The 23530-nt window shown below is 42.9% G+C and overlaps 1 protein-coding gene across 1 annotated transcript in view; it reads right to left on the reverse strand.

Annotated features, from left to right (window-relative positions):
• The window catches only part of syne1b (spectrin repeat containing, nuclear envelope 1b), a 392896-nt gene that overhangs the window by 95328 nt on the left and 274038 nt on the right, over positions 1-23530 (reverse strand). The window contains 12 exon segments of the mRNA XM_052012795.1: positions 947-1151; positions 3546-3679; positions 6194-6364; positions 7150-7305; positions 9417-9572; positions 12069-12245; positions 13591-13740; positions 14552-14734; positions 17358-17490; positions 19806-20002; positions 22485-22616; positions 22749-22922. Of these exon segments, the coding sequence (XP_051868755.1) occupies positions 947-1151; positions 3546-3679; positions 6194-6364; positions 7150-7305; positions 9417-9572; positions 12069-12245; positions 13591-13740; positions 14552-14734; positions 17358-17490; positions 19806-20002; positions 22485-22616; positions 22749-22922 (1968 nt within the window).

Consider the following 23530-nt stretch of genomic DNA (forward strand, 5'->3'; position numbering starts at 1 on the left):
AGAAGCATTAATCCAAAAATGGAAGAACAACCCATGGCTTACAATTAGCACTGCTGCCTCACAGCTCCAGGGACCTGGGTTCCATCCTGACCTCGGGTGCTTGTCCATGTCCAGTTTGCAGCCAGTTCCACCGGCTGCTCCAGTTTCCTCCCACAGCCCAAAGATGTGATGGTAGGTTAATTGGCCACTGCAAGTTACCCTTTTAGATATGGCAAAAGAATCAAGGGGGAGTTGGTGGGCGTGTTAAAGGAAACAAGTTGCAGGGGTGCAGGGAAGTAAAGAGAGGGTGAATGGGACTGATGGAATTGCTGTATTAGGAGTCGGCATGGACCTGCAGAGCCAATGTCCTCCTTCTGTATCATAATAAACAAGAAAGATCTGCAGTTAAGCCATTTATATTGCTCAATCATTGTAAGAGCTCTTATGGTCAAGCTTTTCTCGTGGATGGCAGCCTGTAGCAAAGTCCGCACGTTTTGAACTTGTGGCCACTGACAAGATCAGGCTGTCACTCCCTGTTAGTCATGCCTGGGCTTCAGTCTCATGCAACAGGTGGTGAGAGTGTTTTAGCCTGCAGTCTGATCCAATCTGAGCACCAAGTGAGGCTTTAATACGACAACGTGCAGACAGACAAGCAACTTATTCGCAAGGTGTGGGCTTCACTGGCAAGCTGGCATTTACTGCCCATCCCTGGCTGCCCTCAAGATGGTGGCGCTAAGCAGCTGCCTTTCAACCACTGCGGCAATGCCAGCTTCACAAGGTAGGGAGTTCCAGAATGTTGACCCAGTGACAAAAATGGAATGTCAAAGTATACCCAAGTCAGGAGGGTGTGGGATTTGGAAGGGTTCTTGGAGATGGTGCTGTTTCCATGCACCAGCTGCACTTGCACTTCATGGTGGTGGGTTTGGCTGGTGGCGTCACTGCCTTCAATTAGATCCATTGTACTTACATCAGAGTCCTGAATCCATTTTGTGACCTCCTCGTCAGCAACATCTCTATTTGCAGCTTTCTTAATCAGTTCAGTGCTCTTCTCCTCTTTCTCCTGCAGGGTTACTGAACACTGCCCAGAGCAGTCCTTGTACTTCTGCCAGAGCTGGAGCAGAACCTTCCTCGTGTGTAGCTGCTCCACGATGTCTTGAAGCAAATTATTCCAGCTGTTCAGTTGAAATAAAAGATATGAGAGTGGGTCATTTAGAGGCATAGCAGTCATTCTCCTTTGGGTTAAGTTCATTGCCATCATGCTTGGGGTATGAACTGCAACTCTGGTTCAGATGGTACCATGGACAACTACTCAAGACAATTCTTCTTCCTCCAAACAGATTTGGGTGCTTCCTCTCGCCACCCTAAACCACCTATCTTGGTTCTAACCCCAAACTTCACCCCACCTCCCTCAACAGATCCCTGAGAGGCAGCACCTCTTCCCTCAATGAGATGCTTATTAAATCAGCAACTACTTCATTCAACCCCCCCCCCCCCCATGTTCTCCTTCAACTCCTCCCACCAGTTCAAGACAATTATCATCACCAAATTCGGATACATATCTCAAACCCCTTCATCCTCACCAACAACTTGCATTTATATAATGCCTTTGATGTTGTAAAGTGCAGAATTTTTGGCAACTACTTAATTCCCACTCATACACCAGCTCCTGTAACGTCCTCCTGTATACTCTACGGGTGTTTTCGCCGTTGCGAGCACAAAGCCTGAGAAAATCAAAAATGCTGCGTGTTGTGCTTGTACCAGAACAATGCCGGCAAATGATTTCAAGGCTGCAATGTCACCAACAGGGTTAGATGACCAGTGGCAATTTATAAACATCTTACCAAAAGAATGACAATGGAAAATGCATGTGATCCTTAAGAAACCCGAGCGTTTACATCCTTGAATATCTTTCTAATCATCCTCAGTTCACCACTTAAGAATCTCCCAAAAATAGGAACCTCCCAAAAATAGTAAGGAAACAGTTACATGTAGCTAAAACTGGTGCAAACACACTAGTTAACTTAATTTTATTTGTTCTTGGTCAACATTGCCACGGACAACAATTGCTCAAGGCATTGAGTTCGATGATGTATACAGATTCACCAGTGGTCGATGACACTGGCAAGTCTACTTACCTCAAGTTGCTCTCTGGGCATTAAACATCAACGTCACAGGGAGAGTCACACAGAGGTGACGGGTTCCCTTCCCCATTAGATTTTTGCCATCATCTGACACCTTTTTATTTCTGACACCTTTTAATTACCCAATTTATTTATTTGTCTGTGTTGCTTGCGCAATACCAGGTGCACATGGGCCAAAATATACCACATTTTGGAGTGTAATTTGTGATTAAAATAGAGAGGAAAATATTCTGGAAATACCCTTGTATATTTAAAGGAAATTATGAAATCCACACTCGAAAGCAGCAGTCAAAACAAGATCTCAACACAATGTTGATTCAGATAGGAAATTCTGTATTTATAGCCTACTATTATTTAACAACCAGCCTCCATTGTTCTCTGGTGCAGTATTCAGGGAAAGCAATAGGGGCAAGCAGGGGAGACACATTCTGGTCTGCTAAGTACTGCACAAAGGATCAGGAATTAAGTCTGTACTCCCACAGGACGCTATACATGCTCGATCAGAGAGAAAATTTGATAAAATGTTATCAAGCTTTTTGATCAAGTAAATTAGTGGAAAGAAATGTCCTCTGACCAGTGGAAATTATGAAATGGATTTGTAAAACAAGTATGATGTGAGAAATTGGGAAAACTTCCTCTTGCAAACAGAGTGTTGCTTAGGTATGCAATAGTTGTGTGGAAGCAGAATCTATTGTTGCTTTTAAAGGGATTGGGACAACTCCAGCAACCCAGGTTCAATCCTGACCTCCTGTCTATGTAGAATTTGTGTGTACTTCATGTGACCTCATTGGTTTCCACCGGATGCTCCAGTCTCCTCCCATGTCCCAAAGATGTCTGTAAATTGCCCTAGTGTGTAGGTGAATAGAAGAGTTGATGTGACTATCAGGAGAATAGGCTACAGGGAAGATTATCAGGAAAATGGGATTGCTTTGTGAACTGACATACACTCAATGGAACAAAACATCCTCCTTCTATGTCATAAGGAAAACATGAAACGTGGACATGCAGGATAGTTACTTCAGAGAGGCAGCACCATGGGACAAATGTACCCTTATTGCAATAAAACTCTCTATCTTGTAGAAAATATGGAATGAGCTGCCAGAGGATACATGGAACAAGCTGACAGAGGAAGTGGTTGAGGCTGGTACTATAACAACATTTGAAAGATACTTGGACAGGTACGTGGATAAGAAAGGTTGAGAGGGATATAGGCCAAACACAGGCAAACAGGACCAGCTTAGATGGGCATCTTGATCAGCATGGATGAGTTGGGCTGAAAGGCTTGCTTCCCTGCTGCATTACTCTATGACTGTACAAAACTGCTTCTTTTGGTGGACTGAGAATCATACAGTGGCTCCCAGCCATTTTATTTGTAAATCTGTACAAACTTTAAATGTTGCCAGCAGTGCTCCATGGAATTCTTACCTGACATTAACTTCATTCAGCCTGGTAGTCAAAGAACTGTGAACGGATGGGCAACACTCTTTTAACAGCAGCTTGGTTGCAGAGCCAAACTTCTCCAGGCTGACCTCAGACCTCTCAAACTCCTCTTGCAAGTTCTGTCATATGTTGAAGCAGATGGCATTTAAACAAGACATAAATAGGATGGTATTTTTCAATTTTGTTCGGTATAAATATACTTCACTCCTAACATTTTCTGCAATTAATTCTGAAAACCAAATGTGAGCTTCAACTTCAATCAATCTCCCTTTCTTCCTTTTTTTCCCTCTGAAAGTGAAGAGTATACCCAGTTGGACCTACCAGGCATGTCTTCCTGCTCTGGATTTCACAGCTCCTGCAGTCTTTTGTCAATGTTCCCACTTTCTAACTACAATTCTAAAATTCACTTATTGACCAGATACCTTGTTTACCATGGTCACCCCGGTTTCACTCTATCAGAGACATCCCTCTCCCCCACCCCCCTCTCTGCAGCGTACAAACTTCTTTTGTGTTCCCATTTCTGACAAAGTGTTTCTAACCTGAAACGTTAACTCTGTTTCTCTTCCCACAGATGTGGCCTGACAGAAAGTAGTTTACTCAGCCCAATACATCACGGGTACATCTCTCCCACCATCGGTAGTATCTACATGAGGCACTGCCTTAAGGTGGTAATGTCCATCATCAAAGATCCCCAGCATCTAGGACATGTCATCTTCTCGCAGCTACCATTGGGCAGGAAGTACAGAAGTAAGAAGGCTCACATCACCAGGTTGAAGAACAGCTACTTCCCTTCAACCATTTGGTTCTTGAACCAACCTGCACAAACTTAATCACTATCTCGGTATAGCAACACTATGACCACTTTGCACTACCACGGACTTCAAATTTTTTTGTTCCAGTTGTGTCCTTCCTTGTGAAATTTGTATACAATTTATGTTTTTTATTTTTTTCTTGTGAATGCTGCTTATATGATGCCATGTGCCTGTGATGCTGCTGCAAGTTCTTCATTGCACCTGTGTATACATGTATTTCTGCATATGACAATAAACTTGACTTTTTTGACTTTGCTGAATATTCCCCAAATTTTTCTTATTTACTTCAGGCATCTTGTAGTTGCCAAATCAACCAACATTGAATGGAACGGAGATTCCTGACAGTGCCATGTATTTCAATGGTATCTGCAGTGCAACTCAAGCCCACAACCTTGCTCCAGCAAAAGGAGTACCACTACTGAGCCACAGCCAACCCAGCAGAGGTACTTCAGAAGTGTGAGGGCTGAAAAATGGAGCTTTGCTGGCAGAACAGAGGAACCAAAAAAATGAAGGTCCCTGATAAGAAGAGAAGATTCCGACAGAGAACGCTGCAGGAGAAAGCTACTGGTGGAGATTGGCACAGGGCAACTAGAAGTTAAACAAGTCAGTTAAAGAATTAGACACCTGGAGAAGGCTGAGTGGCGCTGCTAACAGAAACACTGCCTCACAGTTCCAGTGACATCGGTTCGATTCTAAACTCAGGTGCTCAGCGGAGTTTGCACATTCTTCCTGTGATTGTGTGGATTTTTCCTGGTGCTCTGGTTACCTCCCACACCCTAGTAATGTGTTAGATGGTAGGTTTAAATTGCCCCTGCTGTGTAGGTGAATGGTAAAATCTGGGTGGCGTTTATGGGAATGTAGGAAGCATTAAATGGGATTAGTGTGGGATTAGGGCAGTTGATGGTTGGTGTGGACTTGTTGGGCCCAAGGGCTGTACTGTATCACTCTATGAAGAGAAGGTGGAGACGATGGGAATACGGGTGAAGACAAAAGGTTCATTAAAAAAATGAATACAAAAGGCCACTACCTAAACTTGAATTTTCCTTATTTATATGTAGGCAAAGCTTTATACAAACTATTTTGCCTTTCAATGCTGTGAAATCTCTTAACTCAAAACGTCTTGAAAGCCCAGTAGAAAGGAAACAGAAAGAACTATAGAAAAATATGAAGCTTACTTACAACTAAACAGAAAACAAAATTGTTAGTGATAAGTAGCTATAAATCTGGTTTCTGTCCTTTGCCAGATCAGAAGCCAAGTAAGTGAGGTTGGAACGATGAGTGAACTGTACTTTGAAGGGGATAATTTGGGGTGGGGTGGAGGTAGAACAGGATGCAGAGAGTTGTCTCAAACGCTCAAGTTTACAGAGCACAAGGTGGAAGGTCAGCCAGGAGACCAGAGAAACCATCCTCTTCTCCCAATTTAACATGATCAATGTGATTACTTCTGGCTACAACTGAGAATACAGCATGCGCATAACATTACTGTAGTATTTAAGGGAATGCAGGACTCACAAAAACAAAATACTATTTTGATGGGTTTAGTGGGGAGGATGCATTTAACAGCAAGGTAGATAAAGGAAAACAAAGATGCTGGGATAAGGGCAAGATAGATCCTGTGGACCATGGAAGAACCAACTGTGCCAAATGAACTGATAAATTCAATGTAACTCAGGACCATCATTTCTTATCAACTGGCACATCCTCTGTTCACAGCTGATTGAGAGCTTCAGCAGGAACCAGAGTGTAAGATTAATCTGCTGACTCAGCCGAGGGAATTAAATTCCACTTCTGCTGACTGAACAAGTGCATGCCGGCCCTTACCTGTAGGTTGTCCACCTGGATTTGTACGGCTTCCACAGAGCCAGTTAGCAAACGGAAACGAGAAAGGGAGTAGCTGGCCTCCATCAATTGTCCATTAATCTCTTCATAGGCTCCCTTGTAGATAATCCACTGGTCCAGCATTGACTGCAGAATAATTTTAAGTTGGCCAACCTGGAACACATCATCAACAATGATTATAGGTCCTCTGATTAAAGACCACACATATGAAACTCTCTTGCTGGGCTATTGACCTGATAAAGACTTGAGTGAGATACCCTTAATGAGACAATAAGTGTTTTCCCATTTTATAAGGCACAGAAGGAAACCTCTCCTCCTTTGTGCAACTCTCGTGCAGAGAAGAACAGGGATTAATTTGCTCGCTTTCAGAGTCAGCACAGAATGCTGGGCCAAAAGTGGGCACCTTTGGTGTTGTTCCAAAAGGGCTCTTTAAACATGGTAACAGCCCTTGGCTTGCTTTTGGTGAAGGAAACCCCAAGATTACTAAATTTTTTCTCTTTTGGTTGTGGACAGAGTGGAAAAGAGAACATTTATTGTCCATTAGGATGCTCCAAGAATCACACATAGACCAGACCTCAGGGGTGGTTCAGGTATCCATTCCGTCAAGGGCATTGTGAACCAGTTAGACTTGTACAAGTCAACATTTCTATGGTCATTTTTCTGGCACCAGACTATAATTTACCAGAATTCTTAAAAATAATTCAAGTCCAGTAAATTGCTGAAAATAATTGCTGAAAAGAATTCTTTAAGTACTGATTCTATTACCATACATACTAGCCTATCATGCCTCAAATGGTAATTATTATCCAATTACATACAGTATAACTCCAGTGTTTCTTATAGCCCATCATTGAGGCCACATGACAAATAGAAATTCAGTCAACTGTCATTTCACTCCAATACAATACACCTTTCCAATATCATTCAAACATTCCTACCAGGTGGTCCAGATGAGCCCAGGAATGATTGAGTTCTTGAAGTGTATCCATAACACTGCTGGAGACTTCGTCTTTCTTGTTCTGGATTAGGAGCAGTCCACTTTGTTCAACCTTCTCCACTTCCTTTTCTTTCACTCGGACCATATTTTCCAGTTCCTGAAAAGAAAAAGTAATTGTACAAAATTTGCAGCATAAAAATAGTCAGAGTTTCTGTTTGCACAAGCCCCTTTCCACTCTATTTACTTCATCTCTGCTCTCAAAATTGCCCATTTCTTTCTCACTTCATGTATTATCTAGCTTCCCTTAAATATATCTATGGGAACTGTCTAAATCATATTTTACCCACCCCGAATAAAGATGTTGCGCCTGAATTCTTTATTAGATCTCTCAGTGACTATCTTATATTCATAGTCAAAACAAAATCAGAATGGTTACACGCATTCGGCAGATAAGGTGGCATCAGCAGGGAGAGAAGCAGAGTTGAGAGATCAGTTCAAGGACACATCCTTAAAAGTGGAAAAGAAAGAAAACAGCAGTTTAAATTACAGGGAGTTGGAGATGGAAATGTCTGTGATGGAATGCAGATCAAAAAGTTGTCAAGATATTACATTACTTTAAAAATTGGAAGTTGGAGACAAAAGGAAAAGAAAAAGGAAACAGATTGAAACAGACAGGTACAGCCACAGGTGTAGACAGGGAAAAAAAATGGTACAGTCATAGAGACATACAGGATGGAAGCAGACCCTTCAGCCCACCGAGTCCATGTATTCAATCACCCATTTACACTAATCCCACATTAATCACCCTTTTGTTTTATTGTTACCTGAAGTCGTTAAATTCTGTATCAAGTCCAGAGAGCTTCAATGTATTCAGATGGGAGATGAAGCGCTGTTGTTTGACCTAACATTGGGCATTGTTGGAGCAGTGTAGGCTGTAGACAGAGAGGTCAGTGTGGGAATGGGAGGGAGAATTAAAACGATGGGTGACTGGTGGCTCAGGTCCCCCTTGCAGGATGAAGAAAGCTGTTCTACAGAGCAGGCACCCGATCTGCATTTGGCTTCTCCCACATGGAGGAGACAACATTGTGAGCTCTGAATGCTATACAATAAATTGGAAGAGTTTGCCTCCCCATCGTTGCTGCTTGACCAGCTGAGTGCTTCCAACATTTTCTGTTTTTTTTTGTTTCAGATTTCCAGCATCTGCAGTTTTTTTTTTGCTCCAATTACATACAAGGCCTCTTTTCAGAAGCACCCTCAAGGGGAAATGCTGGGGGAGAACCAAGTATTATACATCACTGGGATAAAATTAAAATAGAAAAATGATGGAAAAGCTCAGTAGGTCAGGAAGCATCTGTGGAAAGAGAAACAGTTAACATTTCAGGACTGGGACCCTTTAGTAGAACTGAGAAAAGGGATGGAGGGGGGAAAAAGACTGGACCACAGAATACCTTTGTTTTTATTTCAGGGTTCCAGGGTGTGTAGCTTTTTTTAATTTTCAGATACTACTGGGCACTGCTCATTTCCACATGTTCTGTTCCAATTTAGTCAAAGGAACTGAATATGCAATGGTGAGTGAAACCAACAGCTAATACTGTACCTGCTTTAGTGAATTTCTTCCGCTCTCCCCACCCCACTCCCATTTTCCATACATCTATCTGCAGCCCTTCATAATTTTATTCTGTTGAGAGATTTCAACTTTCCCTTTTCTCGAAGATCCTCTCGCTATTCCTGAAAACTAACAAGATGAGATTGTAGCTCTCACTGGATCCAAAGGAGTGGATAAGGAGCTGAGGATGAGAATATACAGCAGTTTGTGTAGGCTGGATCCAGGCCTGTGCCTTCAACCGAGTTACAGAACTGTGCTGAGGGAGACCAAAGTGATGACGGGCAGGTGACCTTACAGTGACAGGACATGGGATAAAGAAATGGATGGGGCTGCTGCCACTACGCAGCTCCAGTGACCCAGGTTCAATCCTGACCTTTGGTGCTTCCTATATGGAGTTTGCATGTGTTCCCTGTGACAACGCGAGTTTCCTCTGGGTGCTTCAGTTACCTCCCAATGACATGCAGGGTGGTAGGTTAACTGGTCACTGTAAATTGCCCTTAGTGTATAGGTGAGTGGTAGAATTTAGGGGCAGTTGATGGGGATGTGGGAAGAAGAAAATGGGATCAGTGTAGGATTGGCAAGAACTTGATAGACCAAAGGTCCCATTTCCATGGTTGTGTGACTCTATGAGAAAGTAAGATGGTTTGGGTTTAATTCCATACCTGGCAATCTTTCAGAGCAGTATGGACAAAAGCAAGATCACCGATGGAGTGCCACTTCTTTATTCTCTCTTCCTGAGTTTCAAACCAAGTTTTTAAGCACTGAACATTATTCTCATACTCTGTCCACGATTCCAGTGAGCCTTCTAACGACCTGGTCTGTGAAAAAAAATTACAACCAAATTATTAAAACCCAGCTCAATGCACGGTCATGTTGTACCCGGTGAGAAGTTAATGATCACCTTCTTGATTCTTGAACACACTAGAAAATACAATACAAATTGACTCTTTAAAATTCATTTTTCAGGATCTGGGCAGGCGAGCAGGGCCAATATTTATTGCCCATCCCTATTTGTCCTGGAAACAGCAGTGAAGAGCCACTTTCTTGAACTTCTGGTGGAGGCACTCACGTGTTGCTGTTGGGTAGAGTATCCCAGAATTGAAGCTTAGTGGAGAAGGAAGAATGGTGACACATTTCCAAGTCAGAGTGGGGATTTGGTGGGGAAACTGCAGGTTGTGCTGTTCCCACATGCCTCCTGCCCTTGGGCTTCTTGACAGCAGAGCTTTGATAGCAATGGTGGAAGAGCTTTATGGTGACCAGGCGTGGGTTTTAAGCTTTCCCTTTTCAGAAGATCGTGGGTGGAAGTCCCACTTCAAAGATTGAAGCCCAACATTTAAGCTGGTGCTCCCATGTAGTTCTTAGGCATGGCGGTGTCCAAGATACTGCAGTTTGGCGAAGATGTTAAGCAAAGTCCCTGTTTGCTCTCTCAGGGCACTGACGTTTATGGGAGTTTACTGTGTGAAAATTTTCTGCTGTTTTACCTACATAGCTATTAGAATATGTAGGGAATGGAGGGATATGGATCACGTGCAGGCAGGAGAGATTTAGTTTCATTTGGCATCGTGTTAGGCACAGACATCATGGGCCGAATGGCCTGTTCCTTTGCTGTGCTATTCTTATGTTCTATAGCACTGGTGATTGCATTTCAAAAGTGACTGTTGATTGTGAAGCACTGGAACAAAGTCTAAGAAAGGTGCAAGACAAATCCCCCTCTTTCTGCTTTTATGGCCTCAGAGACCCACTTCTTGGTTGCAAGCACTGTCTGTCGCTGTGACTCTACTCTGCCGTGTGTCGGTGTAGGAAAGCTCTGTATGTTGGAACACAGGTACAAAGTCATTCGGTGCTTTGCCTGCTCCACCATTCAACCAGCGTACGGGTGACCTACTGCAGAACCCTGCTTTATTCCCACAACCTTTAATACCCATTGCTCACATAAATCTACCAAGGTCAGTTTTGAAATTTTCAACTGACCTTGTCTCAGCTTTATGGGGAGAGAGGGTTCCCACGTTGCACAATTTTTGTGAGATAAAGCGCTTTTTGACATCACCCTTTTCACAACAGCTCAACTTTGATTTTAAGATTACGCCTCCATCAAAGTGGACAGTTCCTCTCCAACTCACCCACCATCGCCTTTAATCACAGTCCTTCCAGAGCTGTGGTGCCCGGAACTGAATGCACTACTGACAAAGGGGCCAAGCTAGAGCTTTGCATAATTACTGCATAAAGTCCACCCCTTTCTGTTTCATCTCTCTTGAGGTAAGGACCAATGTTGTATTAGTCTTAGAACTGTACAACACAGTACAGGCCCTTCGGCCCACAATCTTCAGCTTCACTCATAGAACATACTGAACAGAAACTGACCACTTGATCCAACCAATCCACACCAGGGTTTATGCTCCTGCTTAAGCTCCTTACCATTTGCCTTTATCTCACCCTATCACTTTATTCCCTTTCCCCTCCTATATTCATCCATAACCCCTTAACCTTAACCTCTCCCTACACAGAACTCTCCCACATTCTCACCTTTCTCTGGGTGAAGCAGTTTCTTCTGAATTCCCTGTTTGATATGCTGGTTTTGCTCTTCTCCACTAGTGGAGGTACTATAACTATATCAACACCTTTTACAATTTTAAAGACCAGAATTTGGACACGTCCTCAGCCATGTTTTATCTTTTTCTGATAGATAAAACTTTGCAAATCTGGTTTAAAACTTTCAAAAGTTTTAAAACTTGCTCACTAGCTTTCTGGAATTTCACAATTTCATCAGTAATTCTCTCTGTTCCTTCATAGTTGCCAGCTTCTCTCTCTAGAAAGAACCCTGATCCTTCCCCTTTTAGGTCCAAAGTGGATGACTTCACACCAAATTCCATCTGCCAGCTTGGCTAACTCATTTATGGAGCATTCTCCCTTTACATCATTTGTTCTTCTCTCTTATTTACGATACCATCAAGAGCTGCCACCATTAGCATGTGTTCTATTTTATATTGTATTATCACTTCCCACATCCATCAAATGATTAAAAATCCCTTTTCAGGGTACCTGTACAAGACCTTCCAGCAATATTCCTTGCAGGTTACTAATGTCAGGTGAAACTATATTGCACAGTGATGGGCAAGACCAGCTAGTTCATCCAGTCTATCCCATATTCATGACGTCTTGAGCACCACACTCCATATCTCTATACCGTCATGTAATTACCCAGGAGAGCCAAAACCCAAGATCAATAAAAACATCTGGGATTAAAAAAAAACCTCCAGGAGACTCCCTCAGTTGATCAAAACCAATACAGGAGAATGTGAGATTCCAGACGTTACCTGCTCGGTGATGAGCCCTTGAAGCAGTTGCCACCTCCTGTTCATTACGCCCAGGCGCTCGGCAAAATCTGTTTTGTCACTGCGCTTGCTCTCCACATCGTGACTGCTGATCTGCAACACCGACTGGTTCACAAAGTCCACAGTCAGCTGCTTACAGGTCAGATCGATCTTGAAAGCCTGGAGAGTGCAAATAAGTTATTGTGCTGTTAATCTATTAACATAATGGGTCTATAGGTAAAAACAAGGCTTACACCTTGAAGTAGTTGCAAATTAACATTTTGAACCAATTGTCAAAGGTATGAATTACTCAATTATATATCCACCTAGGTTTCTGATTCAGCCAGACTCAATATCAAATTCTCCAGTTTGAGGCAACCCACTCTTTTTTCCCGTCGGGATCAGAACTAGCCATCCAAATGCAATTCTGGCTCAGTTTTTTCTCTCTCGATTAGGATAACCAGGCCAGCTTGTCTTCTAACTGCCATATTAACCCATTTGGTTTCACCCCCATCAGTGATATTCCCTTTGTTCTACCCACCCCCCTCTGTTCTACCCACCTCCCTTTGTAAAAGAAAATGAACTTGGTTTTTTCTCTTTTCCAGTTCTGACAAAGGATCTCAGACCTAAAAACGTCAACTCTGTTTCTCCTTCCACAGATGCTGCCTGACCCGCTAAGTGTTTCCAGCGTTTTCTGTTTTTATTTCCGATTTCTAACATCTACATGTTTTTTTTTGGGATTTTTGGCTTTCTATCTTTCTGTCATTGGCTGCTAATAAGGAAAGCTCCACAGCTCTTCTTCAGCAACCTGACCTCTGCTCAGCACTTGCCCAATACAATGTGCCCAAGGTCAGGAACTTGATGTAAACCTGACCCATGTGTCCCTTTGAGCTGTGTACTGATGCTCACACAGCCTGTCATCAAGTGGGCACTTACAACCCACCCTGTGTAGTTTGCTGACATCACTGCTCTCATGGGTCAAACTACATCAATGACCACAACACACTGTTACAAATAAAGGATTTTACCTATAAAACCTGGGCATATGTTGTATTGTGGCTTTGCTGCATTGGAGATGAACATTACTACAGCTTCTCCAACAACACATTGCCCATATTTCTGGAGCGGCCTTTGTTTGCAACTCATACTTAAGCATCCTGGATTTTGCAACACAGGTTAGTTATTTCTTCTTCAACATAAGGCGGTGGGTTCAAATCCTATTCCAGAGACCCAAGCCCATAATCCAGGGCCACTCTTCAGATAGACGGTATAGCCATGGGACGGGGCAAGCTGTCCCATGGCTATACTTAGAGGCCGCCTGGGGAAAACTCCCTTGTCATAACTTATGTTGCAAACAGATTATCAGATCAATTTTACATTGCTACTCCTTTGCACCTTGCTGTGCAAATGTTGGAGCCACAGTTCTCAACAAAACAAGTGCAAAGCAATGCATTGGTTGCAAAGATCTTGATGATACCCCAAGGACCTGGTAGACTGGAGCACAAAAGTGCACATTCTCCCTCACCTTGTACTTCTTGAGGTATTGTTCCATCATCTGTGAGCCAACTGCACTTTTGATCTTCTCGTTGTCCTCTTCAATGATTTGATCCATCAGGGTGATCCAGTTCATGAGCTCATTGATGGCTGTGCGAGAAGGTAACTTCTCCATCTGAAGCTGGGAAATGAAAGATTTTTTTCACAGTCCATGACAGTCCTGCACTCTGACACTGAATCAGCAGTACCCTGCTTAATGTTTTCAGTTAAAACTTCAACCAAGAACACACTAAATCCCACAAAAGATGGAGCATGCAGTTCAGTAAATCATTTTATTTAAACATCTACATGCTGAAACAAAACCAGAAGATCCACATTTAGTCAAATTCCACCTCTTGAAGCAACAGCATTTTAATGAACCAGTCTGCTTGTGTGATTTTATTTAAGTTACTGTTCATAGTGTCCCCACAGTTAGCTTCGCAAGAGAATGGACATTACCTTTCCTTAGTAATTAATAACAGCACACAATCATCTGTAAGTATAATACTGTCTTTAATAGAAATAACTGAAAGCTCCACTTTGAATCTGTTACTGCTCATTGCAAGAACAATCAGCTATCTCTCCATGCCCTTATACAAACCCCAAATTGATTCTCCTGCCCATCCCCTCCCTAGTTGTTTAGTAGTTTGAAAACCACTGCCCTTCAACCTCAAACTAATTCAAATGTCCCACCATTGCCTAGTGTCAACTCAAACTGATCCCAGAGTTCTGCTCACTCTCCCTAATCTATAAAAACACCAACTCCCCTGCCCCCTCTCCCTCCAACATGCTTGAGCATTTCCAAGGAAGAATGCTGGGGGAAGCAGGAGAAGCCAGTGTCCTCACTGTGAAGCAGAGATTTCTGCTAGCATGCACATGCCATTCGAACTCTTCAACCACACTGGATCCCGGCCAAATCCCAATTCCTGGTGGAACATAGATCCCTTCAATACCTGATGCAATTTTTCCTGAACCAGTGGGATTTGAGTGAGTAATTCTGTCCACTGACTGTCGGTCTGGGCCAGCCCAGATCGCAAGGCCGCTGTGTCCACCTTCTTAAGCCTCAACAGCTGATTTCCTCTGCTCAACACTGAGGACTTGAGGGAAGACTTGGTGTCAACCTCCTTGGAAAATTCCTGTAAACAAGAGAATTAGGAGAACACTTGCACAAACATAATTTCCAGACCATTAGTTAAAGAAACAGTTACATCCAGAACCTGATGCTTCACAAGATTGTAAAAAATCAGTTAATTGCAAGCTAATACAAATCATCGAATGATACAGCACAGGCAGAAGCCATTCAGCTAATACCAATTCTTTGAATTATTCCATTAATTCCAGTTTCTCACTCTTATCCTCAGTAAGGTTTTCAAATACGTATTCAACTCCCCTTTGAAAATCACAATTAAATCTGTTTTCACCGCCCTTTTTGGGCAGCGCCTTCTAGAAATGTAACAAATCTCTGCGCAAAGCTAATTTCTCCCCTCCTATCTTTCTCTTTTGCCAATTATCTTAAATCTAAGTACTCTGATTACTGTCTTCTCCTATAGAAACAACATTTCCTTTATTTCATCAATTAAAATCTTTTTCTTCCTCCATTTTGAACTCTTCTATTAATGTCTACCTAATGTTCTCATCTTTACTGAGAATAACCGCACTCTCTCGTCAATAAATGTTCACACATCCTAGATTTCATTCTGGCAAATCTCTGCCCACATAATGCCTTAAAAGAAGCTTGGTTAAATCAATTTAATTTCCACATGGAGAGTGTTTAAATACTAAATGGCCCAGTGGATTTAAACACTTATAGACAAAAAATAGCTTTAAAGAAAAGCAGAAGCTTCAAGGCCTATTGATCCCTTTCAGGAAAAGACTGATCCTGCCTGATTTCAGAAGCTAAGCTGACCCAGGCCCAGTTAGTATTTGGTTGGAGACAGCTGCAGTTAGCTTCATCGAGAGGAGATGGGTACCATCCAAGAACTGTCCAAAGATATGAAGCTTCCTGCAATCCTTAAGTTATCCCCAATTTCCAGTGACCATGTGACTGACTGAGATGCAACAAGGCATATTCCTCTCCAATAGAGAGCATCCTTGCTAGAGAGAGATTGCAGGAGAGGCATAGATATACTGCATTCAGGAGAACAATGGTTAGGAGTGCAGTACTCTCATCACAGAAAGTTAAATTGGTCTGTATCTTGTTTGGGATGCCAATCCCTACATTTGACAATACTCAGTGTCAGTGATGCCCTAAAATAGTAATTTATTTCATGGGGTGATGACTTCAAGGCCAGTAGAAATTTTAAGAGCTTGCCGATGGCCTCTGCACACAGTTTTACGACTATCAAGAATTTAAAAAATTAGAGATTCCCCCCTTCTCCCACTTTAAGTAATCTCCGCACCCCTTCCCCACAAACCCCACCCCCCCACCATGCTTCTTCTCTTTTTCCTTTTCCTAGTCTTTTTCTCTACCTTTTTTTCCCTTTCTCTCCTTACCTTTGACCCATCCCCCAATGGATCTGCTCGCCCCTCCTCCCCAGCACCTGTCTATCACTATCCCTTACCTGTACCTACCTATCACCACCTTGTGCCCACCCCACATACTCCCTTTTGTCCACCTATCACTGCTCTGCTTTTCCCTCCTATATACAGGGCTTCCCCTTTTCCTGAAGAAGGGTCCTGACCCAAAACATTGACTGCCTACTTTTCTCCATGGATGCTCTCTGGCCTGCTGAGTTCCTCCAACATCATCGTGTTTTTCATCATATAAAAAAAAATTAGCTCTGCTAATATTTCACTGCATTTCTCTAGTTCAGGTCTGGACAAATAACCACACCAAATGGGCCCATAATCTTAGACCCTCTGGGACACCAACACAGCTTTCTAAGTTATATATCTATTACTAAGATCATATATTACCAGAAGCAGCAGCTTACTAGATTTTTTTTGTTGGGACATTTGATTTTTCCTTACATCTGCCCCCAGACATGGCAAAAAATGACTGGGTAATTCCACCATCAGTAAAACCTGATGATCACATTGTAAAAAGTGGCCTAGAATGATGTTATACACATAATCTGTCTGTAGATGTCCTTCATTTCCTGCATTTTCCGATGAAACCCAACTGCTTTTATCAGGAGAAGCTGCTGTGGCTCCCACCTTAAATTCTGTGTCTTCCACTATTAGGTAGACTGCATCCAGAGTAAGTCGTCTCTGCTGTACAATCAATTGTCCGCTGCGAGTGCAGATTTGTGCCTCTCTCTATAGTCACTGGATGATACAGAGTTTTCAACAGAGACTCTCACTCTTTTACTCTGAACAAGACTTCACCTCAATGGCCACTGAGCCAACATTGGAACATTAGACCACAGTAAACAAACCATCCAGCCCGTCATTTCTCTGCTAGTACTTTTCCCCATCAGCTTCACAGTCTGATCCCACTTGCAACTGTTTGGTTTTCTTTCAAAAGAATTTCCCAGGTGAGCTTCAACATGAGCTTGCAGAAGAGAATCCCACATTACAATTGTTAAAGTAATGTTTTTCTGGTCTCCCCTTTAATTCTGTTTCAGTTAACGCTAAATTACTGTCTGCACATTACCACCTTACTGACCAGAGGAAATTGATCATCAGCTACCTCATCATAGCAGTCTCCAATCACAGATGTTCAGCATTTGATTCATTGGTCCCTGGATCCTGAAGGACCAAGTGTCTCCGATTAGACCACAAAGTTGGAGAGTATCAGCAACTTGTGAGACAACTCACCAGAAATGAGCTAAGATGGTCCCTGACAGCATCCAGTTCTTGTGGGAGGGTCACTGACTGCAGTTTCCAGAACTCCAGACGCTCCATTGCAGACTGGAGCCATTGATTCAACTCAGCAAATTCAGACTGGTACCTGGGAGCAAGTAAAGAATTGATCACAAGTTAAATCGTGTGAAATTCGCAAAAGCAGCCCATCAGGCTGAGGGATTACAAGTACTTCGAAATAGTTATTTAAGAGCAACAAGCAATCAAAGTTTAGGAGTGACAGCATTTGACTCACTGTCCTCTGGATCCTTAAGGAGCTATCGCCTCTGCTTAAAATCACAGAGTTACCATTTCCCACACAAAATCTCTCTGCAAGAATAAGCAATAACTAAAAGTGTGTGTAGCATTGCTTACTTCTGCACTGGCCAAAGTCTGCACTCTCTAACCCATCACCCCCATTCAGCACATCACGGAAATCAGCCTCCCCTCCATGGACTCCGTCTACATTTCTCGCTGCCTCGGTAAAGCAGCCAACATAATTAAAAACCCTACCCACCCCAAATATTCTAGCTTCTCCCCTCTCTCATCAGGCAGAAGATACAAAGCCTGAAAGCACGTACCACCAGGCTCAAGGACAGCTTCTATCCTGCTGTTATAAGACTATTGATCAGTTCCCTAGAAGGATGAGATGGACTCTTGACCTCACAATCTACCTCGTTATGACCTGGCACCTTATTGTCTACCTGCACTGCACTTTCTCTGTAACTCTAACACTTTATTCTGCACTCTGTTATTGTTTTACCTTGCACTATGTCAATGCACTGTTGCAACGAATTGATCTGTATGAATGGTAAGCAAGGCAAGCTTTTCACTGCACCTTGGTACATGTGAAAATAATAAACCCTCAAACTCCAAGCAACCAGAATATCATATGAAGATGAGGGCTCATCATGGGTTAGTACAAATACTTTTCCTATAATCGAACACCATTTGCTTTTGCTCATTTTGCTGTTAGAAGACTCTGAGACCTGAATGGAGAGACTAGCAATACTGACCTACATCTGGTAGTCTTGCCAGATGTGCACATGTGCCACTAGGAGTGCAAATTGGATGTTCCCAGGGGTGTGGACAGTGGAGGTAGTGGGGAAGGACGGGATGAGATGCAAAAGTAAACCTTGCTTTGTCTAAAGACCAGTGCACTGTTTCACACAACACCCAAATAGCCCCTCACCCCATACTCACTGGTCTCCACCTCCATTTTAAAATTATGCTCCTCAGGTTCAAATGCCCCAATTCTCCCAATAAAATTCTTAGAGGGTTGGAAGAGGTAGATGCTGAGAGACTATTAGTTTGACTCTCCAACCAGACCAATGGACAACCCAATGGCTTTATAGTCAATCCTGCACTTGACTGGAATATTCAAGTAGTCCAGTCCAAATCAGAGGCAGATAGTTCCCTCAAGGACACAAATTTCTAAATTCAATCTCATAACTACCTCAGGTAGGATCTGAACTCCCAAAATTGGGGCTACAAATTCAGGATTAAATCCTTCTCTTATGCTCACTAAACCAGATACATTACCACACCACAGTAATTTGAGGACTGTAATTTCACATCCAAATCTAACACAAAACAGAAGCATCATCCCAATCCACCACCTGCTCTTAGTCACCATTCAGTATCCTTGCTGGAAGGTGAGCCAGCTCTTTTGTCAAAGACAGGATCAGCATAGTTGACACAGTCAAGTCTTCCCTGAGCAACAGTCCATGGGATTGGGGGCAAGTGATTAAACAAAAATGCACACAGGTTTACTCTTGATGCTCTTCCCTCACATCTGTTTGAACCTGTGGATATAAGTTTGGCTCAACAGGTCACTCTCCTGTCTCTGGGTGAAAAGATTATACTTCAAGACCCATTCCAGATACAAGAGTACATAACTCAGGCTGATTCATCTGTGCAATTCAGAGGGAGTACTGCAATGCTGGAGGTATCTTTTGAACAACACCATAAATACTTCAACTTCAAGTATACATTGCTCTACTTGGTAAGGGGACTTCTCTGTTCCTGCCAATATTTATCCCTCAACCAACATCAACAACACAAGATATCTGCCTGATGTCCCCTTGTTGCTATGGAAGCTTGCAGCGCAGAAATCCCTGCAGCATTTACTGCATTACAATCCCACCTATACCTCGAAAGTATTTAGTAAGTTGTAAAATGCTTTGGAACTTCCTAATGAAAACAAAAGCCATTAGATGGTGGAAACATGAAACAAAAAGATGCTCAAAACACTCAGCAGGTCAGATGGCTTTGTTGGAGAGAGTAACAGAGGTTCAGCTTGCCGACGTAAGGTCAGCAAAGGTTCTAGAGCTATGCAAGATTTTCTTTCTTTCTCTCAATTTGCATTTTTGACAAAGGAACAACATTTCAGGTCAACGCTGCATGCAAAGATCCCCTTTATACCTGTTCCAGTGTTTGAGGACAGATTCGAGCCGATGTAGCTCCCTGCTCACTCTAGCAGTACTGGATAGCCAATGTTCACCCAGCTGGGATATCTGAACCTCCAGGTCTGCACAGTTGATGGACGTCAGGAGCTTCTTCCCATCCTCCAGTACTTGGTACAACTGCGGCTGATGCTCAGTCAGGATGCCTTTCAACCGCTGGAACAGAGAGACACCATAACGTGCGTTTGTTTCACCTTGAGTTCACTACAGGAGTCATTCCTCTTCTTAAACACTGGCACTATATACCATTCAAGAAAACCTGATTTTGGTGCAATCAAACTTAGGGACCAAAAATATTGGCTGGCCCTCTGCAACTCATCTGCTATTTTTTTTGAAAGAATCATCCAGCACAGAAGCTGCCTTTTCAGACGATTGTTTCTGCAGACTTCAGGCAGCACAAGTCGGTTATTGATTGAAAAGCAAAAAGAAAACAGCAGATGCTGGAAACCTGAAATAAAAGGTTCAGAGATGAGATGAAGAGAGATACTCAGCAGTCACCATCCACGAAGAAAGAAACATAATTAATGATTCAGGCCAATGACCCAAAGTGAGAAAGTAAACATGTTCAAAGTCGCAGAGGATGGGGAGGGATGGAGAATGCGAAGGATTTTCTGTAATAGGGTGGAGAACAAAGTTGCCCAGGTAACACAGCTGCTGCTGGCACTGTCTAAACAAATGAGGCAGTTAGAAGGAGGGAGAGAAATGAGAGGACAGCGAGAGAGAAACAAAAATGGGAAAGACAAAAAGAAAGAGAATGAAAGAGGTTCTGTAACAAGAAAGTCTCAGTCGATGGTCTGAGTTATATGGTCGTTTGTGAACAGCAATCATAAAATGATAGAATTTTAGATAAAAAGTGAAAGCAATTTAGTTTAGTCTGAATAAAGCAAACTATGAAGGCACATAGGGGCTACATTTTTGTTTTGCAAAACTGCATTAAAAGTTAATGTAGTAAACAAGCAATAGCTAACATTTAAAAGAATTAATAAAGAGTTTATAAAGTAATGTATACCCCTTCATAGGCAAAAAAAGTCATGAGGTAGTGGTCCAACCTTGCCTATCAAAAGAATTTAACAACAGTGTCAAAAAGAGTATTAGAGGGTGAGGGCGAGAGAGAGAATGCACAAACGTGGTGCAACAATGAGATGCAGAACACAGCAGTTGCTAGAAGTTGGAAATAAAAGAGAATGCTGAAAATAGTCAACAGATCCAGAGTTGTTTGCTCATAGTAACGCACTGGTCTAAACATATTTCCTGACAACATAGGGGGCCATTTCAGCTCTTTGAGTTTATGCTGGCTCATGGAACAATCCCATTCTTCCAGTAATTTCCACTGTAACCTATTCACCCCACGTTCCAATCAACTTTCCCCACATGTAAATACTGAGTGGTGTAGTTACTTGACAAAAGAGTTGGTTTCTCCTTGTAACAAATCCAGGGTATGTTCGTGAGGTTCAATAAGGATAAGACACACACAGTGAATGGTAGGGCCCTGGGGAATATTGAGGAATAGAGGGACCTTGGTGTACCAGTCCATAGATCCCCAAAGGTGGCAAGATAGGTGGATAAGATGGGTAAAGAAGGCATGTGGAATTCTGGCCTTCATTAGCCGGGGCTTAGAACACAAGAGCATGGAGGTCACAGTACAACTTTGTAAAACTTTGGTTAGGCTAGAGCTGGAACATTTTGTGTAGTTCTAGTTGTAACACTGTAAGTAAGTTGTGTATTTACTAGAGAGAGTGTGCAGAGGAGGTCTACCAGGATGTTGCCTGGGATGGAACATCTCAGTTACGAGGAAAGAATGTATAGGCTGGGTTTGCTTTCTTAGGCTGGAGGGGGTCCTGACAGAGATAAAGAAAATTCTGAGGGGCACAGAAAGGGTGGATAATGAAAACTGTTCCCCATAATGGAGATGTCTAAAACCAGAGGGCATATGTTTAGGGTGAGGAATAAGAGGGTTAGAAGGAATCTGAAGAAAAATACTTTTCACCCAGTAGTTGGTTTCAGACTGGAATTCACCGCCCAAAAAGGTGGTGGAGACAGGTACCTGGATGAGCACTTGAATTGCCAAGGTATGAAAAGTGATGGACCAAGTGCTGTTAAATGGATTATAGATGAGTATTTGATGCTTGACATGCATATGGTGGGCCGAAGGGCCTGGCTCTGTGCCGTATGACACTTCCTTAAGGCTTTAAGTTAAGACAGTAAGAGTTGATTGGACTAAACGGTAAAGGTGCTATAAGAACATAGAACAGTACAGCACAGGAACAGGCCCTTTGGCCCACAATGTCTGTGCTGAACACAATGCCAAATTAAGAATTCAACTGGATAAAGAGAATTTCCTCTGTTGGGAGGAAATCAAAAGGAAATCTTAAGAGCTAGATCATTGAGGAATGTGATCAGATTTCCACACACTAATTAATGTGGTACTCTGCCTCCAGAAGGCTGTGGAGCAGGTCTGTCAGATTTCAAGGCTAAGATTGATGGGCTTTGATTTATTTCTTGAATGACAATGCAGAAAGACAAGTCAATAAAGCTGATGCAGATTTGCCACGACTGAGTTGAAAGGTGGTGTAGGCCTGAAGAGCAGCCTTGCCCCACTCCCTATGTTCCCATCAGCAATACTTGAAACGTGACCAACCTGATAAAGTGCGATCCGGTCTGTGAGCCGCTCTTCCGATTCCTCTACCAGTCCGGCTCCAGGGATACTGCTCTCCACGCCTTCGAGTTGCTTGTACAAGGCCTCATAATCCTTTGTCAGCTTGGTCCAGGTCTAAAACGGGGAGAAATTTATTCAAATATCACTGCTCCAAATGAAAAAAAAAATGAGAATTGCTTTTGGGTGTTACATTACAAAACTTGAGGAAAAAGCTGCAGATTCTAACCCAGGTGCCAGTGATCTTACCTCCAAAATACCCTCCAATTCCACGCCTCTCCTGTGGGCATCTTTCAGTAAGGCCGAGGACTTGCGCATCAATTCTTCCTGGGAGCTGGTTTCTTTTTGATGGAGGCTGCTGCTTACTTTTTTATAGAGTGTTTCTGTAAGGATCCTGTGAGACTCGAGCCCCTGGAAAAATTCCTTTGGAGATGTGGAGATCCAAATTAGTCATGGGTTACCTGAACTGTAATCAGTGCAGTGTACTGACTACAAATCGCCAGCTGGAGACCTTTACGAGTTGCAGTGATTCAGCACTCCTTTGAGCATCTCTGAGCCACAGCCCCACTCTGCGTGCCATGCAGCGTAGGGATATGGCTCAGATCACTTGAAAAGGCTGGTTAAGACGGCTGATGAGGTTTAGGGTAGGAAGCTCTGGAAGGCAGGGCCAAGACAACTGGGTCTGAATCAGGCTGATGGGTGGATTTGTGTTCACTCTTCCATTGCCATGTAATGCAGACACAAGAGACTGCAGATACTGGAATCTGGAGCAACAAACAAACTGCTGGAGGAACACAGTGGGTCGAGTAGCATCGGTGGGAGAAAAGGAATTGTCAACGTTTCAGACTGTATCAAGATGAAACTGTGCACCAAAATTGGGTGGAGAAGCAAGGTGGCCAGTATAAAGAGGAGAGGGGGAGTGGTACAACAGGAACCCGAGGCAGATGGACAGCATCCTACAGCCCTCTGCAGTCCACCAATCACCTCGGACTCTTGTCTCACCATTCACCTTCTTCTCTTTATACCGGCCA

This window comes from Pristis pectinata, chromosome 3, assembly GCF_009764475.1.
Source record: "Pristis pectinata isolate sPriPec2 chromosome 3, sPriPec2.1.pri, whole genome shotgun sequence".
Taxonomy (NCBI): domain Eukaryota; kingdom Metazoa; phylum Chordata; class Chondrichthyes; order Rhinopristiformes; family Pristidae; genus Pristis; species Pristis pectinata.